Source organism: Coregonus lavaretus (genome assembly GCF_964263955.1).
Source record: "Coregonus lavaretus genome assembly, chromosome: 24".
NCBI classification, from domain to species: Eukaryota; Metazoa; Chordata; class Actinopteri; order Salmoniformes; family Salmonidae; genus Coregonus; species Coregonus lavaretus.
The window spans coordinates 22,751,826-22,768,146 of record NC_140011.1 but is presented as its reverse complement, the minus strand read 5'-3'; the positions used below and the strand labels follow the sequence as shown (position 1 = coordinate 22,768,146).

General features: G+C 39.9%; 1 protein-coding gene across 1 annotated transcript; it reads right to left on the bottom strand.

Moving 5' to 3' along the window:
• Positions 1-711: 711 nt before the first annotated feature.
• LOC311099789 (T-box transcription factor TBX5-A-like) lies at positions 712-15,682 on the bottom strand (the record flags this gene model as incomplete). The annotated part of the gene is made up of 8 exons (XM_084140537.1): positions 712-1,301; positions 1,483-1,715; positions 3,643-3,734; positions 6,832-6,984; positions 12,025-12,172; positions 13,337-13,456; positions 15,116-15,210; positions 15,539-15,682. 8 exons carry the CDS (start codon positions 15,680-15,682, stop codon positions 712-714), a joined length of 1,575 nt encoding a protein of 524 aa, XP_083996663.1.
• Positions 15,683-16,321: the final 639 nt, after the last annotated feature.

Here is a 16,321-nt window from a genome sequence, read left to right as displayed (position 1 = left end):
AAAGCAGAGCAATGCAATGGCTTTCGTATAAGTATCTAATGTTTTTTGCCCTTTGTAATTTTTATTGACAAATCAGGCCAGCAACTCACCGAGTATGTTTTCAAAATAGTCACAGAAAAATAATCACATCTTCTGAATTTCTGTAGAATGGTTTTAGAAAGTAAGCGGTTCACTACAAAAGCCATAAACAAAATGAGAACTGGGGGATAAAATGTCTACTTTTTTTGCAGAAAATGTAAAAATCTACAGAACAAGATTTCTATTTGCAGCAGAAAAAGAAGAAAACATATAATTCAAGCACCAAGATGTATAATACACTATCAAAACAGGACAGTTTAAAAATGGGGGTCTCTTGATGAAGCTACTATTGTCCCTCATGCAAAATCATTGGCTTTTTTAACTCATATTTAGTTGTCCTAATAAGACTCCTTAAAACTCAATGGCCAATGCTTGTCTCCACCTTGTTTTGCTCATCCTCATGATGTTTGCCCATAGTCGCAGTAACAAGTCAACTGCAAAGACATTCCCACTTCCTTTGAGCACCAACGTCCAATGCTCGAGGCATTCATGCCTCACCTACTAATCTCACAAGACTGCACTGCCATACTGTATATATCTTTAAAAATATAAATATAGATTTATCTAAAGCCCCACCCTATCACGGTCCTTTTTTCTCTAACTTCTTCATCCTTTCCTATGAAGAAAGCCCTTTTAGCTGCTCTCATTCCACTCTGGCATGATGCTGACGCTGTGCACAGCGTGGTACTGATGAGGTGACAGCGTGCGCGGGATCCCGTGCGAGTACAGGTACTCGTTGCCTTGGAGACCTGCGGTGGGCGACTGGATGCCTGCCCCGGGGCTGCACTGGCGGCCCAGAGTCTGATGGGCCATGGGGCCCTGGTACATGGCGTGGTGGGCGTCACCCAGCTGCGGGGAGGCGTGGCCTGCCACTCCACTCAGTCTGGACACCAGGGGCCCCGAGGTGAAGTGGGCAGAGAAGTGCTGGTAGGGCAGCCGCTCCATTGGCTGCATGGTGGTGACGGAGCAGCTGCCGTAGGGCGAGACGCCAGCCCAGGTGTTGCAGCTGATGTCCTCCAGGCTGGGGACGGGCTCGGCCCCCTGGGAGGCGCTGGCGTACATGCAGGCCTGCCTCTGGCTGGACTCGGTCCTGTAGGGCCCCCCGGGCAGGCCCAGGCTCTGTGGGTAGCTGACGGGACGGTAGTAATGGTCGTCCTCACTGGAGGAGCTCTCCAGGTAAGCCTTCTTGTAGGTGTGCTCTCCTGAGTGACAGTCATCCTCCACTACGGACCGACAGGGAACAGTTACAGTTACAGCATGTACGCATACTGTAGACCCCTATCAGCTGAACAAAACAATGTACATATTTTTACTTTGTAACCAGCCATGTTTCGCCTTTTTATGCTTTCTAACAACCCACACCATTAGCATGCATGGCTCATATATCATGAAAGCCTGGCCCACCTTTCCTCTTGATGCAGTGGTAGTCCTGGCTGTGCTCGTGGGGGAGAGGGTAGGAGCCAGACTGGGGCAGGAGATCCTGTGAGGTGCTGGTGGCCCCGTTCTCACACTGGGTGTACTGGGAGGCCAGGCCACTGGGGGTGGCAATACCCTGCACCTCCTCACTGAACGGGCTCTGGCTGGTGCCCACTCTCTGGCGCACCGTACTGCGAGGGACCACCGGGTACTCCTTAGTGCTGCAGACATACATACAGAGATAGGGTTAGGAAATGATGATAACATTTACTGTACTGTATGCTTCTTCAACTAATCTTACCACCACTAATACTAGTACTACTATCATTGCCATTAGTATTACTAATAGTAGTGATTATTAATCGTCACCTAATTATCCTAGATCAGTAATCCTAATTATCCTCATTATAGTATTTGTTCATTTATTTGCATTCATAACGCATTTTCACATGCAAAAGAAGAAGATAAATATGTTATTTGACAGCCTGGTATCAACTTGAGGACTGTGCCTGACCTCAGTCATTAACCATGGCTGACTTATATACACAGTCTCTTTCATCCAATGAGCAGACACTATACCCTTCTCAATGCTAACAAACCACACTGACCATCAATGAGTCAAATCCACTTAGGATCCACAGAGAGTCAATGTTCCGGAGGATCAGTTTCTAGTGGAAAGACAGGGATTTATTCCAGTTGCATTAATCTAGAGGATCCATGAATGGACTATCTTTGCTTCTTCTATTTATTTGATTTCTTTGACTGTTACTTTTGAACCAGTGACCTGGTTTTGCAATAAGCTCTCCCTTGGAAATACTAACCAAGACCAGACGTGCTGAGCTTACTGTACTTGGCAAGACAGGACAGTGGCATTTAGGAGTGATCGTCTGGTTTGGCCTTTGGCCAATTAAAATCAATTTACAAATGTCTATACAAAATAACTATTCCACTTACAGAAGTATTATCTTGTGACATTGACCAACTTAATTACTGTCTAACTTAGATAATCCAACATTAAATATGCAATATCAATTTTTTTAACACCCTGGTAAGGAATAAAACATTACTGCAGGTGAAATATCTTTGAAGAAAAAGGAAAAACATAGTTTCTTTAGTCTTCTGTCATTAATTTCACCACAAGATTTGCATTGAATGTGTCCTATCGCCTACTGATGGGGAAAATCAGTCAACCAAAAACTATTAGATTCACCTGCAGTGGCTTATTAGAGAGAATGTTCTGTTCTCCCATTCCAAATAAAATTAATGGGAGGCAAAGTTTCACTGCCCCATGGAAAATCAGGCTCCTTTCCCATTTTTCTCTGATTTTGGAATCCTCTGTTTGAAAGGCCATGCAACACCATTGTTGGCGATCTGGGGAAGTTTCAAACCAGATTTTCTCCTTTGAAAATGTGTTATCCACACTGTGTTGACACATGCGTAAAGCACTCATCTGGAATGATGTGGTCGATGCCGCTGCTGAACCAGCCATATTATCAATGCACAGATGACTGAATATCCCGGTAAAGAGGGAGTTGCGTTAAAGGGAGATGTCATTGGTTCAGAAGGCCCTTCCAGATCAGCCATAAAAGCCCTGGGACATAGAGACTGGCCTCTGCTCAAGGACTACACAAATCACAGCTGGGGAGAGAGGGGCAGGGGGCGATGGGGCTCACTGAAAATAACACTCATATCTGGTTTGCATTTCACTGATTGAAGGAGTACAACGGTGCTTGTGATGTGACACTGTGATTAGAATGTCAGTAATCCTTATCTACTGTAATTGCGGTTACATTGTGTAATATATGTTTCCAGTTTACCATCTTACAGTACAGTATAGTGTGCTAAAAAACTGCTAATTATGGTAATATTGGATTCTTTCTAATAGGCTGAGATAGAAAAGTTAGGCAAGTTAAGCACTGAACCAAAGCTTGGCCATTGACTATTTGAACGTTTAGTCCATAAAGTTGCTTGATTGGTCGTTGGGCTATTAGCTGCAAAATAGGTTATATGACAAGTGCAATACTGTTAATATAACTGTGTTAGTGCAGGTTTTCAGTGAATTTATGTAAATCACGAAGCTCATCTGCATTTCCTATGGAAACTTCTCAGCAACAAAAGAGTGATCAAATTAAGATCCTACATCTGTACCTTTGCATTCTGGACATCCGATGGAGCTCCATGTCATCACTCCCACGGAAGCCTTTTGCAAATGGGTTGTTCTCTATCTTCAGCTGGGTTATCTGCAAAACAGCAAGCAATTAAACAGTAAATTACAATAATATGTAAAAATAAAACTTAACGTCACAATACGCGTGTTTCCTTTCCTCTATATTCTGTGCGAAGGACTTATTGTGTCCTTTGAGGCCTATAGCAGGATATCTTCACTTAAAACAAGCGTGTTCACTCTCCCATGTGGAACATAATACAGCCTCATGATGCTTTTGAGATGAGAGACTGCCCATAGGTCCACACGCACTGTGGTCAGTCTCGTGACAAACTGAACCTTTCAAATAAACACTCAAAACCTGGGGAGAAACCTCACAAAACCTGTGGTTTGAATTCTGTTATTTAACAGTGTTGGGGAAGCTACTCTTTTTATAGTTTACCAAGTTACCAAATACTTCACAATGGAAGAGGTGAAACTACACTAAAGCTACCCTTAAGAAAAATATAGTTTACTTAACTAAAGTTACTTTGAAAAAGTAGTTCACTACATCCAAACGACTTGGTGAAAAACTATCATATGTAAATCTGAAATTTAATATACTACAAATTGGAGGAACTGATCACTTTGGGGTCATATGTTAACAAAATGTGTAATTTAGCCTATTAAACACAAAAACAATGTTTCAAGTGAGAATTAGGCAGGTCTGATGCCAAAAAAATTAAGCAAATAATTACTTCAATCATATTTTATTTTTGCAAAAAAGTAGTGTGTAGTTCCAGTAGTTAGCTACATCACTACATGGCAAAAAAGTAATTAACTACTGAAAACGCTACCTAGATCTGAACTTAGTTAAACTACCACTAAGCTACTGGTTAAACAGAACGCAGCGATCGCCCTCTCTCAAAGGCGCGCTGTTTCTGGCAGGTAGGCCCTAACTAGTTGGCGGGTCTGGTGCTTCCCGCCTCACAACAAGATTGGATTTTTGTCCACGCACCGGCTCTCACTTTCTACGAAACCTTGTACAACATCTCTCGTTAATGCACGCACCGTTTTGGCAAAAGTGTCGATTTTCATTTTTTTCTTTTTATGATAATGATTCTCAAAATCTTTTCAAAGCAATCATTTTGAAAATAACTGTTGGTGGTACAAAATGTTTGCGAAAATAACTTGAAGCACACGCTCAATAAAATAACATACCCAAACGCCGAAGTGATGCTTAATCGCTTATTTAATTGCAAGCCTAATATGTAGGATAATTCAGGTGAAATATTACATTATAAAGGGGGCAAGAATAGCATAGTAAATGCAAATATTAATGAAACGAAACCTAATTCACTAATGAAACTTTCTATTACTGAGCATCAATCAGGTTGTCACTTGGACGAATTCATACCAGACTATACAAATGTAACACTATTTCCAAACTTACATATTTGATAGTGCATGAATTAACACTGATAGCATGGAAGAACTAGACAAGCCTGGGGTGACAGTTTCCTAACAATTCTGGAAACATTTATAGGCCTAGACACCCGGTTAAATACAAAGCAAGTTGTTACCAACTCGTTAGATATACTTGTAAGGACTATCACGGATAGCAATCATGACAAACATTAATTCATAATACAGTAGGTTACTGCATTTGTTTATATCATGCATTGCATGTGATATTTGGCTATGGGATTTACTATAATGCAACTATAATTCGTTAGAGGTAGCCAATGAACTGGTACAATTCTACGTTCAGATTCAACATGCCTAGGCCCAATGCGTTTCTGTAGCCTATAGGCCTATTGAGTTGAGAAATAAGATATGAAAACGCTAGTTGTTTTCAAAATAGTTTATTCAGAAGGAAATTGTTATATTTGTTCAATACAAACCTATGGTATGGTCAAGTTTGACCGTTTTGACTATATATGGCTGCGCCTGCCTATGCGCATTTCCTATGCCCTTTCCCCCAAAATGCATGGCATGATAACTTTCTCTAGTTTATTTGACAGATGTAACATTCTTGGATTAGGTATTCGTGGTAAAAGTTGAGGAAATCAGAATAGATTGTTTGTCTGGAAGTCTGGCTGGCTCTGGTAATAATAATTAGCCCATGTTGCATTCTCAGGTGCCCTCAATAAACTCCCTGAATATAATTAATGGTTTCTCCAGAGTTTCAGTCATTTGGATTTCCGGTTTCTCAGAGTCTTTGGGAATTCGGATTGGCTCAGGACACATTAAGGGTCCTCGCCCCCTCTTGCATATTCCCTCTGTCCCACACTAAAATCTGACTCCGACATAGTTAAAAACGGATGTTAAACAGACGTAGAAATGATTGGACAGCACTCCTAAGATTATGAGTTGTCAGATTTGAGGAAAACGAATTCTTAAATATTATTTCGATGTCTTCTCTAAACGCTCAAAAACGCAGACAAAATAAAGCGCATGCAACAAGTGGATGTAAATGTTTTAATGTTCATATAGGAAAATATCACAATTAATATATGTAGGCCTAGGTATGGTAGTCTACATGAAAGAAAATATACTCATGTTTAAATTTAGAATTTACTGAATAAGTAGAACTAAAATGATATCACTTGCGAGCTCGAATCCATGCGTAATAGTAATAATTTGTGCCTGTGAATTATCAAATTTCCATACCAAACAAAAATAAATGGATAGCCTACTCACATCTGTCAATGACTGAATATGATATCGGTGATTATTAGACGTGAGCCTAATGTTCTGCCACTGCTCATGGTGACATATCATTACATTGGACTCCATTTCTTGCAATAGGATACACCCTATCGGTTTTATTTTTCAAGCTTTGATAATCAGCTCATTCATCAGCTTTACGTCTTACCGTCAGTTCTTTAGCAGCAATATATATATATATATATAGCATATATATAGCATGAGCAACTTTCTGATGTTTATGAACTGATTTCGATTAATCCATGAAATGATTTTATATGTGTTGTGACGTTTTGTGTCACTTTCAATTGACAAGGCGATGCAAAAAGGCAATCTCGAGGCCTATATGTCAAAACGTTTTTATTAGTTATATACGGTGTAATTAATTACTCATCTATGATACACCGATAAATTCAGAACAATTTAGGCTATTCATACACACACACAATACAATGGCTTAAACATGTCCAAAATCGAAGACTTACCTTATGGTTCTGGTAGGACGTAACCGCAATGAAAGCAGTCTCTGGGAAGACGTGGGTACAGAACGCTGTGTTTTTGGAGCCAAAGCCGTTATTTTCATCCGCTTTCACGATGTGAATCCTGGGTTGGTATTTATGCATGGAGTTCAGGATAATCTGAAGAGAGAAATGTATGCATATTTGTGTTTTGACCATTTCTATTTTCTCCTGACAAATGGGCCACCCTGACGCATAATCTCACCAAAACACAAATTCTGACATGATCAAAATCACATTCAGATAAATCTAAACCAGTGTTTCTTAATCCTGGTCCTGGGGACCCAAATGGGTGCACATTTAGTTTTTGCCCTAGCACTACACACCTGATTCTACTAATCAACTCATCATCAAACCTTTGATTAGTGGAATCATTCAGGTCATGCTGGTGCAAAAACTCAAATGTGTAACAATTTGGGTCCCCAGCACCAGAAATAAGAAACATAGATTTATACACATTCAGACAATTAAGATAAACACAAAATACTATTGATATTGCTTTGAATAAAACATACAAATATACTGAACAACATGCAACAATTTCAAAGATTTTACTGAGTTACAGTTCATATAAGGAAATCAGTCAATTGAAATAAATTCATTAGGCCCTAATCTATGGATTTTACAAGACTGGGAATACAGATACTCATCTGTTGGTCACAGATACCCTTAAAAAAAGTAGGGGCGTGGATCAGAAAACCAGTCAGTATCTGGTGTGACCACCATTTGCCTTATGCAGCGCGACATATCTCCTTCGTATAGAGTTGATCAGGCTGTTGATTGTGGCCTGTGGAATGTTGTCCCACTCCTCTTCAATGGCTGTGCGAAGTTGCTGGATATTGGCGGGTACTGGAACAAGCTGTCGTACACGTCGATCCAGAGCATCCCAAACATGCTCAATGGGTGACATGTCTGGTGAGTATGCAGTCCTTGTAAGAATTGGGACATTTTCAGCTTCCAGGAATTGTGTACAGATCCTTGCAATATGGGGCCGTGCATTATCATGCTGAAACATGAGGTGATGGCATCGGATGAATGGCACGACAATGGGCCTCAGGATCTCGTCACGGTATGTCTGTGCATTCAAATTGACATCGATAAAATGCAATTGTGTTCATTGTCTGTAGCTTATACCTGCCCATACCATAACCCCACCACCATGGGGCACTCTGTTCATAACGTTGACATCAGCAAACCGCTTGCCCACACGATTCCATAAACATGGTCTGTGGTTGTGAGGCCGGTTGGACGTACTGCCAAATTCTCTAAAACGACGTTGGAAGCAGCTTATGGTAGAGAAATGAACATTCAATTACCTGGCAACAGCTCTGGTGGACATTGCTGCAGTCAGCATGCCAATTGCACACTCCCTCAAAACTTGAGACATCTGTGGTATTGTGTTATGTGACAAAACTGCACATTTTAGAGTGGCCTTTTATTGTCCCCAGCACAAGGTGCACCTGTATAATGATCATGCTGTTTAAGCAGCTTCTTGATATGCCACACCTGTCAGGTGGATGGATTATTTGGGCAAAGGGGAAATGCTCACTAATAGGGATGTGAACAAATTTGTGAACAGAATTTGAGAGAAATAAGCTTTTTGTGCATATGGAACATTTCTGGGATCTTTTCTTCCAGCTCATGAAACATGGGACCAACACTTGACATGTTGCGTTTGTATTTTTGTTCAGTGTATATAAAACACACAAAATATTTATTAAAACCAAGAATACCAATATTAATCATATAGCAATTCTGAAAATATACAGTATATGTAAATATATTTGACCATATCATTTAAAGTACAGTCAAATCTAAATGTGAGCATAGCTTATATGTAACTCTACAAACCCATCACTGAAGGGCATGACAGTAATACATTCAGTAATACATTACAACGCTCTTTACATCCCATGATAATATACATATGTCAGAAGAGATGAGTTCCCATTGTAACACGTGAACATCTTCCCATTCCCTGCGTTCGCCCTGACCCCTCTGACCTAGTTAATGCTAAGTGATGACTACTACCACTGACGACATTAAGACGCGGTCCACCCAGTTGAACTTGAGCCCTGAACTCTTCTCATGAGGCCGTCTCATCCGTAGGCTTTAGTCTAATTGGTCTGACATACTGTGGAGTCATGGGGATCAACAATGAGCAATCTAATGGTTTCTAATTTCATTAAATCCACTTACATTTACAGATAACAAAACAGTTTTTTTTTCTCCTTCACCTCCTCAGGAACTCCCTGCACCCCTGCCCCTGGGCATTCCACCTATCTCTTATCTGTAGGGTTGTTTAAGTACCTTCCTTTCAATAGCCACGCTGCAGAGAAAAGGGAGAGGATGCCCTGACCTCCTAGACCGGTGGGGCATTACAAAGACCTCAGTGGATTCTCACAACTGATGGAACAGTTCAACCTCAGAATAGAGAGTAAATTGTGGTCCACTGTGAATTTTCCAAAAGCACTTTGATAGTAGGTTAGTGTACAACACATTTGATTGTCCTCTAAACAGAAATGGGTGAATGTATTTCAACAGCCAACACTGGAAATGCTTTATGACTCAGATTGATTTTGCACATTATAAATACAATGGGTCAAAGCTGAAGTATTTTTTAAGTATTTTAAAACACTGAATTAGATAAAAACTTTGGGAGAAAACAGAATGTATGCTCACATTTACCAATCCCACCACAAAGTCTTTAGAGGAGGTTGGTTAGGGACTTGTAAATCACTTGTGAACAGCAGCCTATATCACCGCAAATGTAAAAGTTATCTGGCTTACAGATTCACAATGATACAAACCATTGGGATGCTTTGATTTAACACATTTAGATGGTCGCAACCTTGTTTTCTAACTCTTGAAGACATCTATGTGTCATGTAACCTACACCAAGAGTCTTGTGTTAATTTTCTACAAGACAACAACATGAACCACAGACAGGGTTGGTTCCCTTCGTGTCTGTCGGTCTGTGGAGGTGTGACCCCGGAGCATAGCAGACCACCCACTAGGCCTCCAGCACACGCCTTGTCTCCATGCCCTGTTGCCCTGGTTCTCTGCATCTCCATTCTCCCTGACTCTGTATGATAGTATTTAATGATAGTGAGGGATCAGCCTGGGTCCCCGGCGGCTGCCCTACGCTTTCAAGTTCCTCCACATCAGAGGGCTTTCTGAAGCCTTTGGATTAACAGGCTTTGTACACCATCATCTATTGCTCATCTCACACTGCCGTTGGAACATAAACAGTGGGATATCCACACTCCACCCTCCTGGCTAAAACATGTGTGGGGAGTACTGAACGAGTGCACCAGCACCAGCAAATTGGGGGAGAAGATGAATAACATTGAGAAATGTTTCGCAAGTTGAGAGGGAGATCAAAGCCATAGCTGAGACTTGTGATAAAACGTAGGCCCTAAGATGAAAATGGGTAATCATATGTTTATATGCATACTATTGGTATCAGATAGAAACTAAAGCCTCAATTAGCAACATAACCCAAATAACTGAGATTATACCATCTACATGATTGAGAGTCAAAAAACATAAAATATATAGATATTGTCAATAAGATATATGTAAACATTGACCATAGCAAAATGAACTGTAAAAATCAAACCAAATATCAGAAAGCCCTTCAATAAACTCATATTTATACTAAATTACAAACATATACAGTCATAAAAACATTAATTTCAACCTTCTGAAACCTATAGGAGCCACTGGTATATCCCAGCATGCTCTCTGGCTGGGAGGGGAGGTCCTGCTCTGTTCTGTCTAATTACCAAACAGTTGTAAAGTAAAGTCCTGTTTCAGGTCCCTCCTAACTGGCTCCAACCTACCTCACTGATATGCTTCAGCTCCATGTCTGAAGCTAGTAATTATAAATTGTCGCAAAGTTATTTCAACCAGCTGGACAAACAAGCTGATGGAATATTTTTTGGGCCCAGCACCAGTATTTCATTTATGAATCCTATGGAACTCTCTGAGCACAAAAGAGGGCATGCCAGGAACCACTGCAACCAATCAAAAATGCATTCTGGCCCGAAATGTACAACACTGCTCACAATCCAACTGAACCGAGCTCCAATTTCATTTTACCAGCTGGGTTTTGGCAAGGCAACAATCACTATAAATTCTCACACAATGCCAATGGAGTTATGTGATCGGGCAGAAGATAGACAGTGCTGTGTGTGCTGTAGGTGCTTTGGTCAATGGTTAAAGAGAGTACAATCTGTCCTATTGCTGACTTCAAAATCACAAGCATGGTGCTGTAGATTTGCAGTGAGCCCATACTTTTACACATGCAAACAATGCAAAATGATTTCCAATCAACATACTCCCTACTACAGCTATCATCAATGACTGCAAGTTGCTGTTAAATTTGTGACCATATGATTGATTATGTGCTGACCTTTATAGTGTTATGGTTTGCACGCAGTTTATTATTTGCTTAAATCATAACACATTTTTGCTCCACTCTGAGCAGAAAGAGTAGGCTCAATCAACTGCAATTCTAATCAGCTTCATACATGTAGAAGCAATAAGGGATTGACCAATATTGACACTTTCCTTTATGTCATAATTCAAGAGATGGACAGAGTAAGTTTATCACTTAACATTCTAGAATTGTTACTGTTTTCTAACTTTTTTCTTATTGGTTATTTTGTGCATAATCTACTTCCTTATTTCAGTTTGTATAACAACCATTATTGTTCTTGTGGTTGTCAATTAACAAAATAATAATAATTGCATTGGGCTGTTTTATGTCCTATAAGGGATATGACTATTGCATTGTAATCAGTCCAATCCTGTACTCTCTGTTGAGATGTCTAATTTGGACACAATGTCACCCACACCTGGAACCACATGAAATATCTAGCCAATAGCACCATTTTTTAACATCGAAGCAGATCGATGATGTAAGTGATGTTTGTTTTTGCTATATTGTTTCAGACATGGATCACACAATCTAGGGTATTGGGAGTTCATAATAAGAGGGTTGTTGAAAGGAAATAAACAGATGCCATCTGACTTCCAATCTTTACTAATGCATGCAGATGTTGTGTTGATAATTATAAGCCACAGTATTCCTTTACGAAAATCATCAAGCATTTTACAGACAAACCCATAACATATGAAGAACCGTAAACATACATGTCCAAAAGGATCCAGGTGGTTGTTGGTCAGTTTCAGCTTCTGGAAAGAGACAAGCTGCCTCATCCAATGCGCCCCAGTCGCAGGAGAATCCGGGTGAACGTAGAGCCTCCCGGGCATGGCAGGTTCAGCCTTCCCGGTCACAGACCTGAATCATAGCACCAAAGTCAGCATTTAAAAAAATACTTTCACACATTAAAATATGCTGTTTATGAAAATGCCTTAGGCATATTTCACTTTTCATCGGAAATACAGGTTTAGCCTAATATGTAGACAAGGTTTCTTCGAAATAAATTAATTTAGGCTATTTGGAAGTAGGCCTAGGATTTGTTCCAAAACTGGAGATTTTACCAAGGTTATACCGCTATCGGCCTACAGTTAATTAAATTGAAGGTTCGACAAATGCCTTTAGTTTGTAGTTTTTAATACTGTCCACGTATAGCCTAATTGTGTTTAGCCTACTCTCACCCCAAAGGACAATAAATGGAAACGGAAAATATGTTTTAATATAATAGCCTACATTAAGGCTATAGTCTAGTAGCCTAGTGCCCTATGACGTGCTTTACGTTGACAGTTGGGTTGGTGTGGGTCATCCTATTTAGCATAACCAATAACCTGCTATTTGGCACGGGCGAACATTATTTTCTTAGTTGACCAGGAGAGTATTAGTTCAACAACATGCGCTGAACGGGTCATTATCAGCGTTATTTGCATGTGATTATACTCTTTAAAAAATCTCAATTGAAAACCACTGATCCCAAAAAGGCATTCTTGACCAGATGGACATGACACTAACAACTAGTGTTTATGCTACGTTTCGCTGATGGTAAAGAGAATACCTCAGAGGTGTCAGAAGAGAGCTACACCCTGACCATACGAAACATCAATACAATAATGAATTCGCATAAAACACAAAAATAGCCTAAGCCTCCAGTCGGTAGTCAGCACAACTCCGCAGCACTTGCCATGGATGCCCTACTCAATTTCCGTACTCCAACCGAAAGCCTTTTTTTTTTTTACTACATAAAGCTGCACAGCCTACAGCAACATTTTGAGACATTTGAGCCATTAGGAATAGTTTGCTAAAGATTGCCTACTAGGCCTACCAAACGGGAACAGAATTTGAGGCATAAACCTTAGGCCTAACCTTATAATTTCATTATAGGGTTGTGAAACATCCTGGAGATGAAAATACATATGATAATGTGTTCATATGATCATATGTTGTATACAGGTAATTATTGTCATAAGGCTGTGGAAATGGGCACTGAAACGATCCAAGAGGCACTTGTTTTGGAAAAGTCCTACATACCATTTATTATCAGCGAATTTGTAGCGATGGTCGTCCGCAGGCACGACATCCATCAGGAGTATGTATTTCGTTTTAGGGTTCAATCCAGTGACCTTCACTTTGAAGCTGGGAAACATTCTTCTGCAAACGAAGCAAGATAAAATAGTTACACAATGCAAGTGCAAATGTTTACCATGAATGACCTACACTCCACGTATTTTGGGATGGGTGTAAACCCCACTGGTTCACAATGAATATCAACGTCAGACATATATAACCAAATGAAGCTTAGAACAACAATCAATGAAACAAAATAAAATAAATGGGAATTAAAGTGTCCAAATATACATTTTGTTCGTTTGGAAGCGACTGCATACTTTTACGCATGCAACAAATGAAGCGAATGAATAGCCTACTTCAACAAAATAAAACATAGGCTATTCTATGAAGGAATGGGCCTATTGTTTCACGGTGAAATACATGTTTAAGGCAGCTTCTTTTGCACCAAATGCCTCACTAAAACCAGATGCATTTGTGATGTGTGCACATATATTTTCAGATATGCAACTTTATTTTCCAGTTCCTGTGCCAACTTACACAAGTAGCCTACCCTGATGAAATAGGGTCTACCAGGTTGGAAAACGTGATCAGTCAGAGGCTGATGGTATAGAAATTACTAAGGAAAAGAAGTCAAACGCGGATTGGATCCCGGCCTCCAGGGCAGGCCTTTGGTAATAACGAGGCAGTGGCGAGGTGATTGGAAGGGGTAAGGGCTGAGGAGGGATGGTTAATAAAGTCTCAAGCCAAAAAGGGGGGAATGAATGGACAGAATATAAAGACGGCTTTATGCAGCTGTGAGAAAAAACATTAACCTAGTGCACACTGGAAGGATATTGAGACATGGCTGAAATGAATAATAAATACCTAAGAGCCACAAGACGATTTGTTAACATGAGCAGAGACCACCGACCATCATGCATATTCAAGTTCACAGGTACAAGAATATCTCAACCATATTCCTTGAGAGTTTCTAAACAGGCCAGTTAGACCGAATTGCTAAACGGATTTACACTCGGCCCCCTATGCCCAAATTCCTTCGCATGAAAAATCGTGTAGGACTTTTTGTCTTGAAAAGTAATTTGATAATGGTTTCAATATGGCAAACGTGACGAACATTAGGGTAGAATTAAAAGAATATCACGTATTCAATTTGGAAAAACACACCTCAAAAATAAAATGGATGGAGAAAGTGAGAGAGGATTAAAAGAATGAAGGTGATATAACGCATAATATATGCCACGTGTTGTTTCTTTGACTTTTATCTAGCCAAGGGACTGTCTTAAAATGACTAGGCCAATAAATATTTATTTATGGCGCTATCTCTTGGCCTATTGAGAAAATAGTGAAAGTAGGCCTCCTTCCAGCAACGAATACGGCATTAATATCACTATCACATTATTGGAAAGTAAAACCTCTCATCTCTGTGCTCATACATCAAACGAAACATGGACGGATGAACTTTTTCAGACACAGTGCTGTCAAAACTAGTACCACTAAATGTTGACAATTTTTTTCAACAAATAATTATTCAAACATAACCTCACATGTAGGCCTAAGCTTATTGCAAACATGGCTAATTCATATAATTAAAACATACAAACATGACACAATTAATTTCAGTAATATATTGGTGTATGTTTGTATATATCGACCATGGCAACAATATTTAAATAATTGTATGTTCCTAAAACGTATCTGCATAGCCCGTAATGCCAGTATAAGCAGGCGTTGCTCTCTTACCTTCCAGCTTTGGTGATAATCATCTCCGTCCCCACCTCGTGAAACTTCGCCCACAGTTCCCTCTCGTGCAGGTACACTTTTATCCCCTCCATTCCCTTCACAATTAGACAAGTAAAACGAATATCAATATTACTTTTCCTTGCAGTTGACACCATTCTGTAAGCTTATTTAGCCCAATCATTATACAAATAATATTTACGTCACTATGTCATGTCATTCATACAGGGACAATGTTGCACTATAGCATACATTCCATTATAGTTTAACAAAAACACAATAGCATTTCATATTAGCCTACTATTCACATTTGGCTACTCTGAAACAATACTATAGATAGGCATATAGGTCCAGAACAACCTCTAGGCAGTGACTTGAGACTGTCGACATGAAGTGCATAGGTTCCAAATAGGGAGTAACGCTGACCTGTTGAATATATGTCGTCTGGGAGGATGGAGATTTGCCCGAATTTCCATTTTGTTTATCTGCTTTACTTTCAGAGTGTAATTCCTTTGACTCTGAACCGCTTGGCGAATTTTGGAGCCCAACGGTTTCCTCCTGGTCCTCCATGTCTGGAGCTCCGGAGACCAAGGCCTCAACTGTTAGATCGAAACAAAGCACATTTTAACGTTACATTCTCAGTCCTGAATAGACCTATGCGCATAACTTTTATTCAATACATTTTTGATGTGACATTAGCCGATTGAAATTCCAGCTCGCCTGAAATTACTTGTAGGTCAAAATAAAATAGCCATGACTTAACAACATGGCCTGCTATTAACATACCCAACACACACGCGCGCGCACGCACGCACACACGTTTTTGCAGTCTTCATACTTCTAATACCTTTCAGTCTTGGACTCTTTCAATGAACAAAGGTTGTGCGTGAGTCGCAACTGCTATGAAGCCCATGGCTTTTATTATAATTGATATAATGATGAAGAAAATAAAGACATCCATAATTGTAGCACTAATGATTACAATAACAAAGACTGATGTAGGCTACTTATAATAATTAAGCTATAATAAACATAGCAATGGTGATATATGCTTAGCAAGGACACCACTCATAACGTTTCTAAACGCGATGATGCTGACTTTGCTAGTAGCCTATTTGTAGGGAATCTATACTAATGATTGCAAAAACTATAAGTTCGGGACAAAGCCTATAACCTATGTATTCCTAAGACGCTAGATGGTGTTGGTAA